Here is a 17106-nt window from a genome sequence, read left to right on the forward strand (position 1 = left end):
CAGGATACGGCTGGCTCATGCTGAGCTTCTGGTCAATCATCACGCCCCGGTCCTTCTCCTCAGGACTGCTCTCCAGCCATTCCCCACCCAGCCTGTATTTGTGCTTGGGATTGCCAAGAATGGTTTAAGTTGCATAGAATGGTTTGGGTTGGAAGGGACCTTAAAGATCATCTAATTCCAACCCCCCTGCCATAGGCAGGGACACTTCTCACTAGACCAAGTTTCTCAAAGCCCCATCCAGCCTGGCCTTGAACACCTCCAGAGATGGAGCTTCCACAACTTCTCTGGGAAACCTGTTCCAGTGCCTCACCACCCTCACAGTGAAAAATTTCTTCCTAACACCTAATTTAAATCTACCCTCTTCCTATCACTACATGCCCTTGTAAAAAGTCCCTCTCCCCTCATTTTTCTAATGCCCTTTGGTGACAACTCTCAAGCTTTGGGAAACACTGATTCTCTGCAACCAAGCTTTCACCTAGGAATGTGCTTGATTTAACTAAACTCCAGGAACACACTAAGTTTTCAGGGGAGTGTGTGGGGAAAACCAAGAGACCTGCACATCCCAGAAAGCCAACAACCTCGTAGTTAGTGTGCCAGTCCAAGTTACAAATGTAGAGAGGACTTGTTTAACAACTGAGCTGGAGTCAGTCCTACAGCAGTCTTACACCACCACATTTATTTTACAAATAGTGAAACAGCAGCATGAAGAAAGATTTAACAGAGAGAAACAAGGTCATACCTATAGCCCAGTGCCTAAAAATAAGGGACTGAATGGGTCGAACACCTGCTCCTTTTCTTTCTATGAAGCATAAAAACTTTAATACTAGACAGGAAGTCGCTTTCCACAGAATTTCAATCCTGAAATAGGATCAAGAACTTCAGCATAGGACTCTCAAACTCAAGCTGTTCTATGAATACCCACTTCAGCTTTTTATCAAATCAACTTCAATTAACTTAATTTACCTTAACTCCCTTCCCAAAGAACTGGAAAAAACATCCAAAGCCTCAAAAACATAATGGGAGAAAAAAAAAGTCCAGCCTGCTTCACACCAGTGATGAATATTTTGAAAATCCCTTCACTAGTATGTGTCAAATAACTTTTTCAAGATACTTAATTATTTATTGTAAGGCTCAAAGCCGAACTCAATGAGGCAATGAGATTAGGTATTATAAGGTGCTGAATTTCAATTCGCACAGATGTAAAATAACTTGCATTTTTCTTTCCACCAGCTCTGAGAAGTTACAGTATTTTCCTATTAATGTTCAAGGAAGAAGATGTTCAATTACAAAGAGTCTTACTTAAGAGCCTTATGTGAGATTCCCAGGTTAACACTTCCAGCACAAAGCAAAGGAAAAATATGTAGAGGACAGAAAGCCAATGGAATGGTAACCTTGCTTTATAAGTATACACTTAAGTACATACATAAAGTTGTGAGCAATTATGGCATAAGGATACAAAAGGGTAAAAAAAGGATTTTCAGTTAGATGCCTTATTCTCTTGGGGGCAGACCGAAAGGACTTTCAGAAGCTGTTTTTACTGAAAAAGAATCTCTGTATGACATGCCTAGTTTTGTAAATGTTTCCAAAGGCTGCTGGTCTAGAATATGGTCAGCCAGGATACAGCCTCTGGATAATTCAGACACATAAAATGCCTTCTGACCTCCCTAGTGTCTTTTTGGCCTTTTCCACTGATGAAAGAAACCAAACTTTATTTTATTTATTTCCACTCTTCAAGATGTACATTCTTAAACTGTGTAATTTTTTGACTGCAATTCTCATATACGCGTAGGTGGTATAAACTTGGAATCTTACACAACTTTACTTTTTCCTCACTTAAGAAATCAGAACCTAATTTAAAACTCCAGGTTCACAGAAACATCTGTTCATTTTTGAAGCTACCAGTATATGAAATATTTCAAACAATAGCAAAATAGACAAGAAAAACATCGTTTCTACAGGCTACGGTTTCAAGATTTCTTCTGATTTTTATCTCCTGATTGATAGGCAGACAAGCCAACAAGCATTCAGCATACCTGCTCCAACTTCTTTTTCTTCTTCTTCTATGTTGTTTTTGATACTGTCATACTCCTCATCGATTGCCTGGTTGCCACGCATTTGAGACAGAATTCTCCGTGCTCTCTGAGTCTGGCCTTTCTGAATGAGCCAGCGGGGACTTTCAGGAAGAAACAGGAATCCAAGAAACTGTATAACTGCCGGAACAGCTGACAGGCCCAGCATGTACCTGGAAATAAGCAAATATAAATAAATAAATAAATAAATGCCTATAAAAACATGCTATGAGAAGACTCAGTTACAGCTACTTAAGCTGTAATTTACAAATCAAACCCTCCTCCCCTCGTATTCTTTATCACCAGAAGTTAAGCAGGCAAGACTCGTGTTCTGCAAGTATTTTAGAAAACAGGACCCTCTCTTTCAATTCCAGGAAATCTTAAAGTTCTGTTGACTATTCTGCCATCACTCACGCTATAGCCACTGGTCCCAAGGACACCAAGTCAGACTAAATAAAAACCAGTAGTTTGGAAACTGACAGTCCCTTCAGTGAAGATAAAAGAATGAACACAAAGAGAAAGCAAAGGCACAGAGAACAAATGGGTACTGTTGATGGCAAAAATGAGACTGAAATCCTGCTGTTTTACAGACATAGAAAAAAAATAAACCAAAAACCAGCCAATGAAAAATGCTTAATTTGGTCAGTAATATGTACACAGACACGGGTGACCAAGGAATACACCTTTTGTGTAAGGAGATGTCTGTTTTACTTTTGAAAATTTCTGACTATTAGCAGAAACAATGAAAAAAGTTCATTTCACCAGCGCAGCAGTTTACACCAGATCTTTTAGAGAGTCTGCTCTTAAATCTTTAGCCAGCTGCAATGTTAGGCTTTAAATGGAAACAGCATTTTAGATGCCCAGGAAGGTGGGTGTTACTATATATAGCATTAAGGCTAGTTCTCTACTCAACAGTGAATTACACTGGCCAGAGAGTTATGCTTCCAGGGGTCAGCACTGAAACCTGTGACAACACTCCAGCTGAAGAGTGGGGAAAAGACTGTGGAAGACAAGCATACCACCAACCTTCATGGGCAGTTCTGGCCTATACACTTCACATTTTTATATTCCTTCAATAAAACACTAAGAAGAATAACGAGAAGTGCAACAGTGTATAACTTTGTTCTGCTTTTTAAATCTGACCTTTTTCCATTTGCACTTCACTGAGATTTTTTTCACTTCCATAAAAGACTCTAAATGGTGCTGGTGTCACCTGTACACTATAGCAGCTATCACAGGTTTCACATCAGTGGTTATAATCATTAAAACACCGCCAGAAACTAGACCTCAGACTGAATACTGAGGTAGTCTGTACTCATAAACAAATTCACACCTTGACATCAATCAGGAGATTAAGTAGATTTGCTAATCTCTCCTCCAGCTCCCCTCTTCATACACCAGGATACATGCTTTCACACAGACAATTCAGCAGTCTCTCACCTGGATGTTTTTATAAAGCATGCTATGAAATGAGATTGCTAATAGAGTAGGAAAGAGCACAACCATTAACGGAAACCTTGTTTCAGGGCAATGAACCATATGTATTTCTCAAGTCCAAATGCATTTTGGATGAAAATGGAAAAAGACTTTCTTAGAGGCATTTGTAGATTTAACAAAGAAAAACATGAGCAATACAACAGGGCAGAAGACTGGAGAATGGGGGAAAGAACACCAAAAAGGTAATGCAAAGAGGACAGCTATCCCAGGACAATGTGCATGCAGGCCAGTCTTCCCATCCCCAAGCCGTGCCCTCAAGTTCTTCCTTAAACCAGCAAAAATTTCCAAAGGTCATACCAGTAAATCTTGCCCTAGAAAGAAATCTGTAAGCAAGTATCTTATTTTCTAACTTTGACAATGGTATAGCTCATCATTAGTTAAAAAAAAAGAAAAGCAGAAGGAAGAAAATAAATTCAAAACACAAAGCTTGTGGAAGGATTATTAGTTGAGTCATGTTCAGCCAACATATCTACCAAGTGTCACTAATTTGCTATGTTCTCATTCCTCATTCACTAATGTTCTAATTTGTTAATGTCCTCATTTCTTCCTATGCTCTTCCCTCTCCATAAACATTTTGGTAGCTGTATACAGCATCACCTTTACACATACAGCACTGAAGCTCACCAAACTGTATATTCAATATCTGCATTAGGTCAGTATTTAGAAAGCCTTCCCTATTTCAAGTGAAGAGTAGACCAAAACCATAGGGATTAAAAACATCATCACTGTGTTCTGTCAAACTGCAAGCAAAAGAATCTTTTAATGCATCTAAACAAACAGTTTTAGTCCTTTATACTCATATTACCTGATTTCTGCTCCTTCAAAGCCCTTCAGTCCCTTAAATGCAGCAGAGCCTCCAGAACTAAGCAGCTGGGTACCTGCAGTCATTTTAGGAGGCAAAAATCAATTGAAGCTCCTGAAAGCTCAATCCAGCCTGTTAAAGCTACCAGTTGGATTCTATTGGATTGTTTATCACAGGCAAGATAAGAGAAATGTACAGAAAGTGCTCACTCACTAAAGTTAGTTTTGAATCATCATGTTTCTGGTCAAAGTTGAGCACAAGGAGCAGGTCAGAAGGAGAATGTTCAGTTAAGAGCATACATCCCTTGCGAGTTCGAGAGTTGTTGCAATTTTCAAATCAAGCAATTTTGATGTAAACAATTTAGAGAAAAGGCAGGCAATTTTAGACATTTCATGCAGTGAGCCAGCTTTCAGAAATCTAATATAGTTCTTTCCTATACAGAGTACAAGACTTGGCATTTGAAGCCAGATGTCTAGCAGACCTGAAAAAATCCAGCATGAAATTTAATGTCTGCTGTAACATTTCTCCTTCTCAGACATACTGCTGCAATACTATTAAGATGGCATTAGCTGGGTTTATAAAGCTAACCTGACATAAGAGTCAGTTTAAATATTTGTTCTCTTTGGTTTATTTTTAATTTAATATCCAGCATTTCCAAAAACAAGCAGAGACTAGGAAAAGTAAAGTTCCCTATTGTTTTTTGTAGCACTCCAATATTTAGCCATTCAGTCACTAAGAGCTACAATAATTGATATATTTCTCCTTCTTATATTTGATGACTCAAGGAGTGAACATCTGTGATTTCTCCCCATGCATTTCCTGACCACCCTTTCTAGGTGACAGACCATCTGCACTCTTCCCTGCTCAGTCTTAGGTTGCAAGAAACTAGCTGAGGACAGACAAGTGCACAATCCTCTATTAACAGCTCCAGCATCGCAGCTGAGAATCTTTGGATACCTCATCATCAGCATAGCCTCAGTTTCTCACCAATGCATCATCAATAGTTTCAGTTCACTTTGCTCTGCTCAATCCAGCACAACAGTACTTAGTGTGTATGTAAAACACAGCATTACTGCCTCAGCAAAAGTTATCCAGCATGAGCCAGCAGACTACAAGAAACAGTTTTTCATCACTACTCAACACACTGTGATGGATCTGGAAGATGGGGACCACTAACATGAGGGAAAGCTACAGACTGGGAATAGCAATGGATCCCTAAGATCGAGCCAGCAGGCTACAAGAAACAGTTTCTCATCACTACTCAACACACTGCGCTGGATCTGGAAGATGGGGACCACCAACATGAGGGAAAGCTACAAACTGGGAATAGCAATGGATCCCTAAGATGGTTGTGCAGTTGGAGTGTATGACATAAAAGAAAAGGCTGAGAGAAATGGGTTTGTGCTGCCTAGAAGAGATGATCAAGAGGACATCTAATTTCATCTTTCACAATGGAAAAGGAGCTCATAGAGAAGGTAGAGACAGATTCTTCTCAGAAGTGCACAAGGACAAGAGTCAATAGTCACAAGCAGCATGAAAGAAAATTCAGACCAAAGAGGAGGGAAAACAGTTCTTCACAGTGACAATGTCTGAACATCTGAACAAGTTGTCTTGAGAAGTGGAAATGTTCATCAATGGACATTTTCAAAACTCAGCATCTCGCACAGCTCTGATCAAACACCCAACCTCCCAGCCTTACCCAGTCCACAGGTTCTACATTTACTTTTAATTTTTTCAGTTCAGGTAGGTTAAAAGGCCTGAATTTACTAGAATAGTTTATTTTTTGTTCCAAAGAGAACAACAAGCTACACCAAGGTAGAAGTTCCCAGAACAGCTGTGCAGCATTTCAGTGGGTGGGGGCCTCATTCCTATTTGAGGTACAGTGGCATATTGAAACACCCGTGGTTTACTGAAAGACGAAATCTACATTTGACAATGACTATTACCTTCCACTTAATCTTCCACTTTACCTAAATATATTTACAAAGTGACATATCAAAAGATGGTAACTTCTGTGTGTGTTAACAAACTGGAATGATATTTTTTCCTTAAATTATCATTACATGCAACTGTACTTGTCAATGCTATGTCACTGCTTGATTTGAAAACTGATACATCCTATATCACACTGTTAGCTCTTTGACTGATCTTTCCAAAGTCTAGAAGTTTGCTTTTAAGCTGCAAAAATTCAAACTAGGGAATATCTTAGTTTACCTGAACAATTAAACAAAAAGTACAGCTCCAATAAGATCAATACTTGTCAGATGCTTTGCTAGCTTGTATTTTTCTTCCAATGCACTAGTATTTACTGAAACACATTACAAATACATCCTTAGCTCCTCTGTGCCAGCCCACTAATGGGAAAAAAACCACTTATATCCACAAAAGCTTCCCCCAGCTGAATCCTTAACCACTGAAGTAAACTGAACTCAAAAAATCTGCCTAAACAGAAAGTGCACAATGCCTCTAACAGTAGCAGTGACTCAGAGCTCCGTTTCTAAATAAATATCTTTACTTGTCCATTCCTCCCACCCAGCCCCATGCATAGGGAGCCATTATGTTAGCAAATTATTTAGGCTAAAAGTTAATTTAAAATAATAAAGCAACTACTGAATAATTGGCATCAGGGATCAAATACTTCAGTTTGTATTTTACCTAGAAATGCATTACTGCATGCCATTAACTTTTCTCAAAACTGCACGTATTTCTTTAACTCCAGAAAGGGATTAGCAATCCTATAAAACTAAGTTTTTCTTTCAGTGAAAGCAACTCCATAAGAGAACTCCATTCTCCATAAGTGGACATGCAGTCTGTCAGAGAATGCAGCTGCATCATAATGAAAAGGTCATCAAAAGCTTCATGTAAAAATGTAAAATGCTATTTTCATTTGAGCTAAAGTAACCAATGCATTTTCAGAAAGCACAAAGCAGAGCTAAATCTTAAAATTAAACAAGAATTAAACAAAATCAGCATGAAATGACTTTTTTCCTAAGGTCAAAATGAGACACCTTTTTATAAAAGAGGCAAAGGAAACAATCATACGGACAAAAAGTAAAAACTCAAACCTCTTGAGTCTTCAGACATACACAAATTAAACCATAGATTCATCAAGAAGAAAACATTAACTTTTTGTTTTAATGCATATTTCTTTACATACTATAAGAAGATCAGCTTCCAAGTTCTTCTATGTACCAAGTCCCAAATTAATTGTTCCTAACTTAAACTTCAAATATCAGTGCACCTAGAAATCCCTATTCAGCTCCATTAGAAGCCAGAGGACATAACAGTATTTATGTTGCAAGCTTTCAGGGGTTTGGGGGGGAGGATCCTTCAGACTAGGATTTTCAAACAGCAAAATGATTCCAGGCTGTAGCAACAGAAATCGAAGGCCCTACAACAACACGCGTCCCTTTCCCAAGAGTGTTTCAAGAGAAAATCACACATAATTAAGCACAAGTTTTCAGAACCTGGAATGTATAGTATAAGTTATTCCTTCTACGCATTTCTGTTAATTATTTTTTCAAGTCAGCGCTGCAAGTAAGACAATGAGCCACTGAAATTTCTCATCTCTCTCAAATATATAAAGATGGTAGGTGTAAGGCTGCAGTCCAGAACCACTTAGCGATGTCTACAGGAAGAACACAATATCCAGAAAGTACAGTAAAAGATATTCATATTATTCTATAAACTAAACTTTTAACTATAAAGTTATGCTGCGATATCCTTCACTTCAATTCCTATTGAATTACTACTGCTTAGATTAAGAATACTCAAAATACACCTGTATTTTGCGCATACAGCATCATATTTAGTGGAAATTTGCCTTTTGAAAAATCAGCATGTAATTATTCTAAATGCAAAAGGCAAGCTACTTTCATAAACATCATGACAATCATTCAAGCTTTCTGACGCATATTTATTGCTCATCCACTTTAAAGTTTAGTAAAGCAAAAAAAACTAAGCATACTGTGAATATTAAGCCTAAGCGAAAGCAGTATGGATATGATTTAGCAAGAGTTAATTATTAAAGTTCCATTTCAGTATACGGTTTTAACACTTTATATGCAAACTCTTATTTTACCAACAAGAACTCTAATAGCTTTCAACCAAATCAAGACCATGCCAGTTTTGCTTTTAGCAAGGAAGACGCACAAACCTCCACCCATCCTTCGCGAGGTAGCTGAAGAGTCCATCAACGACGCTTGCAAAAAACTGCCCTCCAGTGATGAACAGAGTGTTAATGGTGACTAATCTGCCTCTTAAGTGTGGAGGAGCAACTTCTGCGATGTACACTGGCACAGTCATAGATGCTACACCTACAAGAACAAATGAAATTACAGTTATGAAATCGAAAGAGACACTACACTCCTTTTACATCATAAAATATTGTAACATTTAAATGAAACAAGCTGGAAGAATTTTATTTCCAGGTTCTGAAAGTTAAAAAAAAAGAAAATACACCTAATGAACTCTAGAAGCATACCCATGGGCACACACACTGGTTGCTAGCGGCTGTATTGCAAGTTCAAGGTTTGATGTAACGACAGAAGGAATAACTCACTTCAATTCACATTGCACATATACGAAGACTAAATAAAAAGCATAAACATATTTATAGTTCTGAAATTAAGAGATGCTACGATCCAAGTAAGTACACGTAAGTCAAAGTGACTAACTGAAGATGTCAAGTGTTCACAGCTCTGAGTTTAAATAGAACTTTAGAATGGTTTCCACCTCCAAGAAAAATCAAGGCCAAGCATTGTTATTCTCATTATTATTATTATTATTATTATTATTATTATTATTATTATTATTATTATGATGCAATTTCATTATTGTTATATAGGATAGATTGTTTCTTGACTTTCTTGATTGTTTCTTGACTTGGTTTAAAAGTATTCCATATGCAGTGCTAAAAACTCCACTGCCATCAAGACGCAAGGACTGAAGCTAAAGCACAGCTGCCTTTTGTTCTTTCTTAACACTGGTAGTATTTCCTATGAATTATGCGCTGGCTCTAAATGAGCCATTTGTGCAAAAGACAGAAGTGCCCGTGTGTCCCACACACAGGAGCGCATACATACACACAAACTGTCACAACAGGAGTTCAGCATTGTACAAAGAGCAGAGCTGGGTAAGGAACATGCTTTAGCAGTCCAAACCCACCAACAAAGTCAGGCTCTCATTTAAAGGAAATTTATATCCCTATTCCCTTAAGAGAACCAACAGCAATAACCAACAGCAATTTATTTTGTCATTAAAACTGAAAGTATGTTGGTGACACACACACAAAACCACATTTTGACCGAAGCCAGCCGAGATACAACTTGAGCACAGTGAGCACAGCCCAGCAGCAGCAGAGACATCACATCTTCCAGCCCGGGGCAGCTCCGCTGAGTGCACACTGACAGCCCAATGCCAGCATGGGCCAGTGCCACACTCCCAGCAAGGAACAAGGTCCCTTAAAGGCGTGCGGGTGGCTCCTGAAGCACAGCCGTGGTTCCCAGCTCAGCTCATGGCAGAAAGATTTTGTCATAAAATGGTGGAGGCTCCGGCCGGCACCCCACTGCCTGACTGACTCACACACACAAAATCATCTTTAACAACAAGGTTAGCCTGACAGAACTGCTGGGAGCCTCCAAAACCTCGAGCAAGGAATATAGATTGTTTAATAATAAAATGGCATCAGAAGATCCTTTGTTACGACAGGGAAATGCTCTCAGCAGCCTCTCAGCGTGATAACGCAGTTGTCGGCAGAGCCTCCCAGGACGCGCCAATTCTGCCTCCTCCTATTGACGGAGAAGCCCACACGGAATTTAAAAAAAAACCCACCACATAAAAGTGTCAGGAAGAAAAAAAAAAAAAACACAAAAAACCCCCACATTAAAAATGTATTCAACCATTTCTCGAAGCCAACCAGAATGCACCATGGGAAAATGCATTCAAATAGCCCTTTGCGCATTTGAGAGAGAAGGAATTTTTCAAATGCAATCCACCATTAGGTACCCACCTCGGGCACACCACCTCACGTGCCCACGCTCCTTCTCCCACCCCAGCGTGGCCATCTTGCCATCTTCCCACTGCCAGGAGGGGCCTGCAGGACACCCAGCTCTGTGGGGCCAGGCCCAAGGCCCAGTGTCATGGTCTCTGCCTGCAACGGGAAGCAGTCTGAGGAAAGGCTCACCAGCTAAACAACCATCAAATAATTTCCCTGCTACACCCTAAACAAGCGTCTGATAACCACCAGCTTTGGGAATTTGTGACTTGATGGACCAGACACTTGGTATCTCTGGAGGGCTTTTTGAGGCCATTGTTCGCTCTCCACTACTCTATTTAGACCAATCATCCCTAAAAAACCACGGTAACTCAAGGTGTGTGTGTCAGAAGAGTCTGCTTGCCAGTGGCTATTTTATCATTTGTCCCATAAACACCTTCCCTGCTGTTTGCAAGAGTAACATAGAAATGAGAGAAGATGATTGAATGCAGAGCACCAGAAATGAAATGAGAGACCAAACCCTCCAACATGGAGCTGACAAGTATAGAAACAGAACAGGGTCGTGCAGTAAGTACAAGGAAGAAAAACAGGGTTGTGTTTCTGTCTTTCAGGGGACAAAAAGAGAAAACTGACCTTACATCTTTCTCTTGGAACCTACTGAAAGTCAATCCCTAGCATTCATCCTCCCTCATGCCCTGCAAACACAGATACCATTAAAAGGTTTAGAAAAAAACACATATAGTCCTAAGAAGGATATCTCTGAAACAGATAGAATCAGGGAATTGTCTAGGTTGGAAGGGATCTTTAGGATCATCAAGTCCAACCATCAACCTACCACTGCCAAAACCACCACTAAACCATGTCCCTAATAATCATGTAGTGAAGCTAATTTGAGAGGTAAAGATGGAAACATCCGTATGTGGATTTTACTGGAAAGCAGTGAGGAAGATGTACACAACCAAAACCAATATATGCTCTGTAAAAAAAGCTACTTCCCCCTCCCCTCCTCCATTCAACTCTTAATGAAAGCTGACTTTACACAGGATCTGCAGAGAATTCTTGTTCAAAAACAAGCCAGCCAAATCTGCTTCTCAGGCATCCAAAAAGCAGAGCCACACCATTGATCAGACCAACGGCTATTGCTAATGTTCAGCACACACTGTCAGCCCTGGGACGCTGCTAGAACCAGCGTTAGCCCCGGCTAACACAACGCTTGCCATTTACAGGTAAAAACTAAAGCCTTCTGCTGTAACATAAGGGTAGTGTGAAGGTCAAAACATGTTTATAAAGTGTCTTGAACAAGAGGCACCATGACAGCAGGAGGTTTACTGTTTCTGCTGTGTTCTTGCCACAAAGTTAATGACTATGGGAATAAGCAGAGGAAGGGGAAGCTTGCACACCTCAACAACCTAGTCTATGATATCAGCTATTCAGCTGGCATTAATACGATAGTTGAAATTATTTATTATCAAAACTGCAACGAACAGCATATGATCTCTTAGGAAAAACTAAGGAGTTAGTATATTGGTTCAAAATCATGAAGAATTATTTAGATTGACAGGGACATTTGGAGATCATCTAGTCCAACCCCTGTTCAAGCAGGGTCAGCTAGAGCAGGCTGCCCAGGACCATGCTCAGTTAGGTCCTGACCATCTCCACAGATGGGTCCCCAACCAAAATGATTCTGTGACTTCCACGCCAGCTTTCTCACTCCGAGACAACGTTGCTGTCAAAAACAGCCTTTTTGGCATTGTACTCAGACCTTACTTCCTCCACTGGGCTTCCCAAAACTTGCAGGTTCAAAACATCCAAACAAAAACCTCAGCTTGGAAGATAAATTTATGTTATGTATTTCCAGTTATCATTTAGATATCAAAACATATGCTTTGCTACTCTGAGCCTGAAACAGAGTGTGGCAGGAGGAGGTTTCAGGAAATGGAAGGAAGCAATTAGGAAAGCCTCCCCAGTTTGACTGGCTGCCCTCCAGAAAGCATTCACACAGAAACCGAAGTTCTTTCTAAAAAATTCACCAGAAGTAAAAAGGCTATTCTCAAACATATCAAATTAAGAAGAAAAATCATACCACTTTAAGAAAATAATGCTTTAGATTCTATAATATTATTTACATTACAGATTTGCTTTCAATTGCCTTAGAATGCATCAGTGTTCTCCAGATTCTCCTCCTCTAATTTCAATTTTAGACATATCAGAACACAGGAGAGTAAGTTCTTGTGAAAAGGCACAGTTAGATGCAAGGCATTAAATGTTAAACAATTATAAAAATCTCTAAAATACATAACCAGTATTCGTTATGTAGTTATTTTAATAGATAGGTATTAAAGAACTCTGAAAACAAAGAACAGCTTTCCTAGCAAAATAAATATGGCTGCAATGTAATCTTTGTTTAATCTTTCATATGAGAACGCTTCCATTTGCACTTAGATGACACATTCTAATATGCTCTCACTGTTAAACTGCTCACACCATATAAAAGATTTTTGCTGCAGGCAAGTATATTACTACCTAACTAATAAAGCCGATAAGCGACAAGATGTGAGGAAAAGAAAATGAAAACAATTAACTGGAAATCCGTCAGAGAAAGTTTAAGTTCTACATTGTAAACCACAGCTATGAAATCTGAGAAGAGAGAGCAGGCAAGCCCAATCTCTATCAACTTGAGTAACCAAGGCATTAACCTTCTGCCCTCATTAAAGAATATAGTTCAGAAAAAAATATAATAGAAGGTTCCTTAAATTTAGACCACAAGATGCCTCTAATTATTATACGGGAAGCATTAGATGACACGATGGACTTAAATCATCATATTAAATATTTTTTCACTTCCAAAATCACTTAGGAGACTAATTACTAGAGCTGCTACTATAATCTGCGGACTTACCATTGGAAAGCAGAGACAACAGAGCACACAACCCAATTTTAAGACAATCTACAGAAAGCAGGTATGAAAAAGCATCTTAGAATCATATTACCAACCAGAAAGGCATTTTCAGTATGAAGACATAACCATTATAAAGAATTCACTAAGAAGTTCAGTAATGAAGTCAACAAACCTACTGACAGGAGAGATAAAAAGGTCATGAAGGAAAATTCCTATGATAATTAGGAGAATTAAAAATATATTTTAAGAACTGAGATTAAGATAACAAAACAAAAGGACTAAAGAAGGAATCCAAGTTCTTGGGCATAAATACTAGGGAGATGGAATAATTTTAAAGACTTTTTGCAAGATCAGATGGCTATAAACATATCCTGTAAAGACCAGGACTTCCACTACAGCTCCAGTTGTGCATCCAGCAGACATGAGGGAAGGTGTGTCACAAAAACAGATGAGCAACAAAAGCTGGAGACAGGATATTGAATGAGATGCACTTTTACTCCTAGCATAATAAAAAAAGCTCCAAGGTAGTAGGAATGTAAGTGTCAATCATCTCACTGGCATCAACTAATAACCAGCAGCACGAGCAGCAAAAACGTTGGGAAGGATTCCTGACAATTTTTTATTGTTGCTGTTTAGATTACTACCCAAAAGGTTCATAAACATAAGAGACAGGTGACAAGAATTGGGTAACTTTAAAAAAAAAAACCTCACGCAACTGAATCAGCCTTTTATGCTTAGGAATAAAGAGGACTGCTGATTAACTAGAAGTGCTAAGGAGGCACATCCAGGAGCTGGTGTCTCTTTCCATCATGGTTCTGTCCCTCCTTCCCTCCAGAGCTTGTCCTGACCCTCTGCATCAACACCAGGTAAACCAGGGAATACAACCAGCTAAAAGGATACCCACCTGCCCGTTAAGGGGTTTGTACCACTTAGCTCCCTTAAACAGTTCACGATGAGCTCAAAAGCCCGTAGTGACCCACAGGCAGGACTACGTATGATAACAGAGACTGGCCCAACTGCCATGGGACTCCAGATTGCCCAGTTGGAAACTAAAATCAGGATGTGAAATAATCACAAAAAACAAAAAGCAAAGGTATCCCTGATCCTTTTTCAGAATACAGCAACTGAGCCAGTAATCTCTATTAACAACAAAGAATAGTCACAGCTCATTACAGAAATTTGTATTGTTAGGGGTTCCAAATGAAGACATAGAAACAGAAGTTACTAAAACATTTCCTTTCAGAACACTCATGGGAATGAGGCATTCTTCACTAACGTAGAAAGCTGTACTGAGACACTTAACCACCGTAATAGTTTTATTTTTTCATATATCTTAGAATGAACTGGTAAGAGGAAATTTTCATTAAAATGTTAAACTTTAATGCAACCAAATTTAAAGTTCACTTCATTAAGAAGCTGCCCATAGTGGTTTGTACTGCTTGTAAGGATTCCAAGCAGCTTTAGCAAGTGATACCACAGATGGAGGATTTGTGGAGGCAACCCGATGAAGAAGCAAGTATGTGGCAAAGAGAATCAGGAATTAAATATTAACAAACAGCCTAACAGAGATTGTTATGCTATGAGAAAGTCTAAATACAAATTTAAGGTTTGGTTGTTCTTTGCTTGTTGGTGGTTGTTTTTTTTTAATTAAATAGTAAATTCCAAAGCGGGGAGGGGGAAGCTTGCCAAGCTATATCTGAACACCAAGCTACTGTTTTCTTCCAGCAACTTTGCAGGAAATCTGATAAACTTCTTACATTTTGGATATTGGACATGCAATCTAAATTTAGTGCCTTGAAACACTATTGATCCCAGAAGTACATCAGATTATATGGACAAAGAGACTTTCATCAAGTATTTTCTTTCGGTTGTGTTCCCGCAAATTGTACTCTAAGGTTTTTACTTTATTTCTGACAAGAACAGCATTCTTGCCAACCAATAACTTTAGAACATTGCTCACATCCGAGTAGTAGTATTCAAGTATAAGGGCAACACACTGGTTAACTTTTTGAAAGAAGTGACAAGTTCCACAATAATTTTATTTATTTTTTTTTACTGTCAATCTAAAGAAGAATCCATTTAAGTAGTCTGTGGAGAGAAGAATGTCTATCCTCCACAAAATAGATACATTTTAACTGGCAAGGATATTGATTTTAAAAGACTATTAGCTTTCACAAACACACATACAGGAGCCACATCAACAATCAGCCACTATTCTACAGGCAACTCTACAACATACTGAAATTACACGGCTCAATCTAAACATAAATTAAGATTTTTCATAGTCTTGTAGAGTCCTTTTCTGTTGTTACAGTTAACACTTCAGCTTTCAGTAATGACAGTCAACCTAAGGGGATATTAAAGTGCCTCATTAAACATGCTAATAGGAAGTACTTGAGAAAGCAGTGTGTTTGAACACTGTTGTAGTACACTAACCACTTCCCTAGCAGATATAGCTAAAATCTTCATTGAAATAACTTGTGTTTGAGTGCAAACATCAAGGGAAAGCTCAAGTTCCCTCTAATATCTAGGCTTTCCACCCACTGCACATATCTAGTAAAGGTATTATCAGCAGTTTATAACTGATTACTGAAAGTTATTTGGAGGATGACTGACAGCACACTTTCCCATCTCAATCTCTCCACTACATCAGATTGGTAGACGTCCATTTCTTTGTAGTGGCACAACTGTACCCGGCTACAGCAAAGCTCTGAAATACCTAAGGACAGTGGGACAAACCGCTAACACTAAACCCACATTGCTTTGTGAGAACATAAATCACAGTAACAGTCAGATTTAGGTGCATCTCCTCTAGACTGGGGGTACAATGTCAGCAAACTTCATTAAAGTCTTGTATTTTATTTAAACACTAATTTATTATATCAGAGAGACAGCTGCTTCACCACAGTTAAAGAACCTGTATTGTTGAACATCTAATATTCAAAGTAATTGCAGATCTTTATGTCCTGATCTAGCCACTAGCCCAAACCAGAGTGACCAATATTATAAATAGTGCCAAAAAACTATGTTACTATGTGGCATCCAACTGTGGAAGAGTCCAAGGCCCAGAACAATTTGAACTAAAATAAATGAAGCTCCTCACTAGTTGATACTGCTTCAAATTTATAGAACAATCATACCTTAATGAGCCTGGATGAATAATTCCTTCTGTTGACCATGAGAAGGTTTTTCCCTGTTTTGTGTATCAGTAAGGATCAAGAACACAAAATCCTTCCTCACCTAAAAAAACCCTCAAATTGTGTCCCCTAGAAACAACCACAACTGTCATATTGTAAAGGCAACCCCCAAAAAGATAGCACTAGCCTTTGTGAACTGCATTACACACAAGAGTAATTTCAAGTTTCAAACTCTCCCTTGATCAAAAGATACAGATGCAGACCCAACTCATTAAGAAAAAAAAAATAATAATCAGATGGCAACACAGAGTACAATTCCTGTGTAATGACAGCACTAAGGACTTTCTCTGACATCTCCAGGGCAGTACCTTGCAAGAAGAGCATAAGGAAACCACGTATCATAGTAGAGAAACATGAATATGAATATACAACAAATAGAGTAATCAAGAAGGGACTATTTATCCCAGTACTTATTTTCCTACACTGAAATTCTGCAAGCCAGGGAACCTTTTTAATCTGGAAACCAGGTGGTTATGAAATGGAAAAAAATAGGTGAGCCATGACACTTGAGGCAAGACAGACGAGAACCTACCACGTACAGGCTAGTTTATTAAAATAAAACCTAGTTTGCCCAGTTTATTAAAAGAAAACTCAGTTTATCAAAAACTTGAACACATACAAAAAATATGCAGCAATCTTTAATAACA

General features: G+C 38.7%; 2 protein-coding genes across 2 annotated transcripts in view; one reads left to right on the forward strand and one right to left on the reverse strand.

Moving 5' to 3' along the window:
• SLC2A13 (solute carrier family 2 (facilitated glucose transporter), member 13) overlaps positions 1-10433 on the reverse strand; it is a 130953-nt gene extending 120520 nt beyond the window's left edge. Inside the window, exons 1-3 of the mRNA XM_009885945.1 lie at positions 10379-10433; positions 8525-8684; positions 2034-2242 (exon numbers count right to left, since the gene is read on the reverse strand). Coding sequence (XP_009884247.1) covers positions 2034-2242; positions 8525-8684; positions 10379-10433 — 424 coding nt within the window. The remainder of the gene's footprint in view (positions 1-2033; positions 2243-8524; positions 8685-10378) is intronic.
• Positions 10434-10891: 458 nt separating this feature from the next.
• Positions 10892-17106, forward strand: part of LRRK2 (leucine-rich repeat kinase 2) — a 164138-nt gene continuing 157923 nt past the window's right edge. The window contains exon 1 of the mRNA XM_009885946.1: positions 10892-10930. Within this exon, the coding sequence (XP_009884248.1) occupies positions 10892-10930 (39 nt within the window). The remainder of the gene's footprint in view (positions 10931-17106) is intronic.

Source organism: Charadrius vociferus, unplaced genomic scaffold, assembly GCF_000708025.1.
Source record: "Charadrius vociferus isolate BGI_N301 unplaced genomic scaffold, ASM70802v2 scaffold535, whole genome shotgun sequence".
Classification (NCBI taxonomy): Eukaryota; Metazoa; Chordata; class Aves; order Charadriiformes; family Charadriidae; genus Charadrius; species Charadrius vociferus.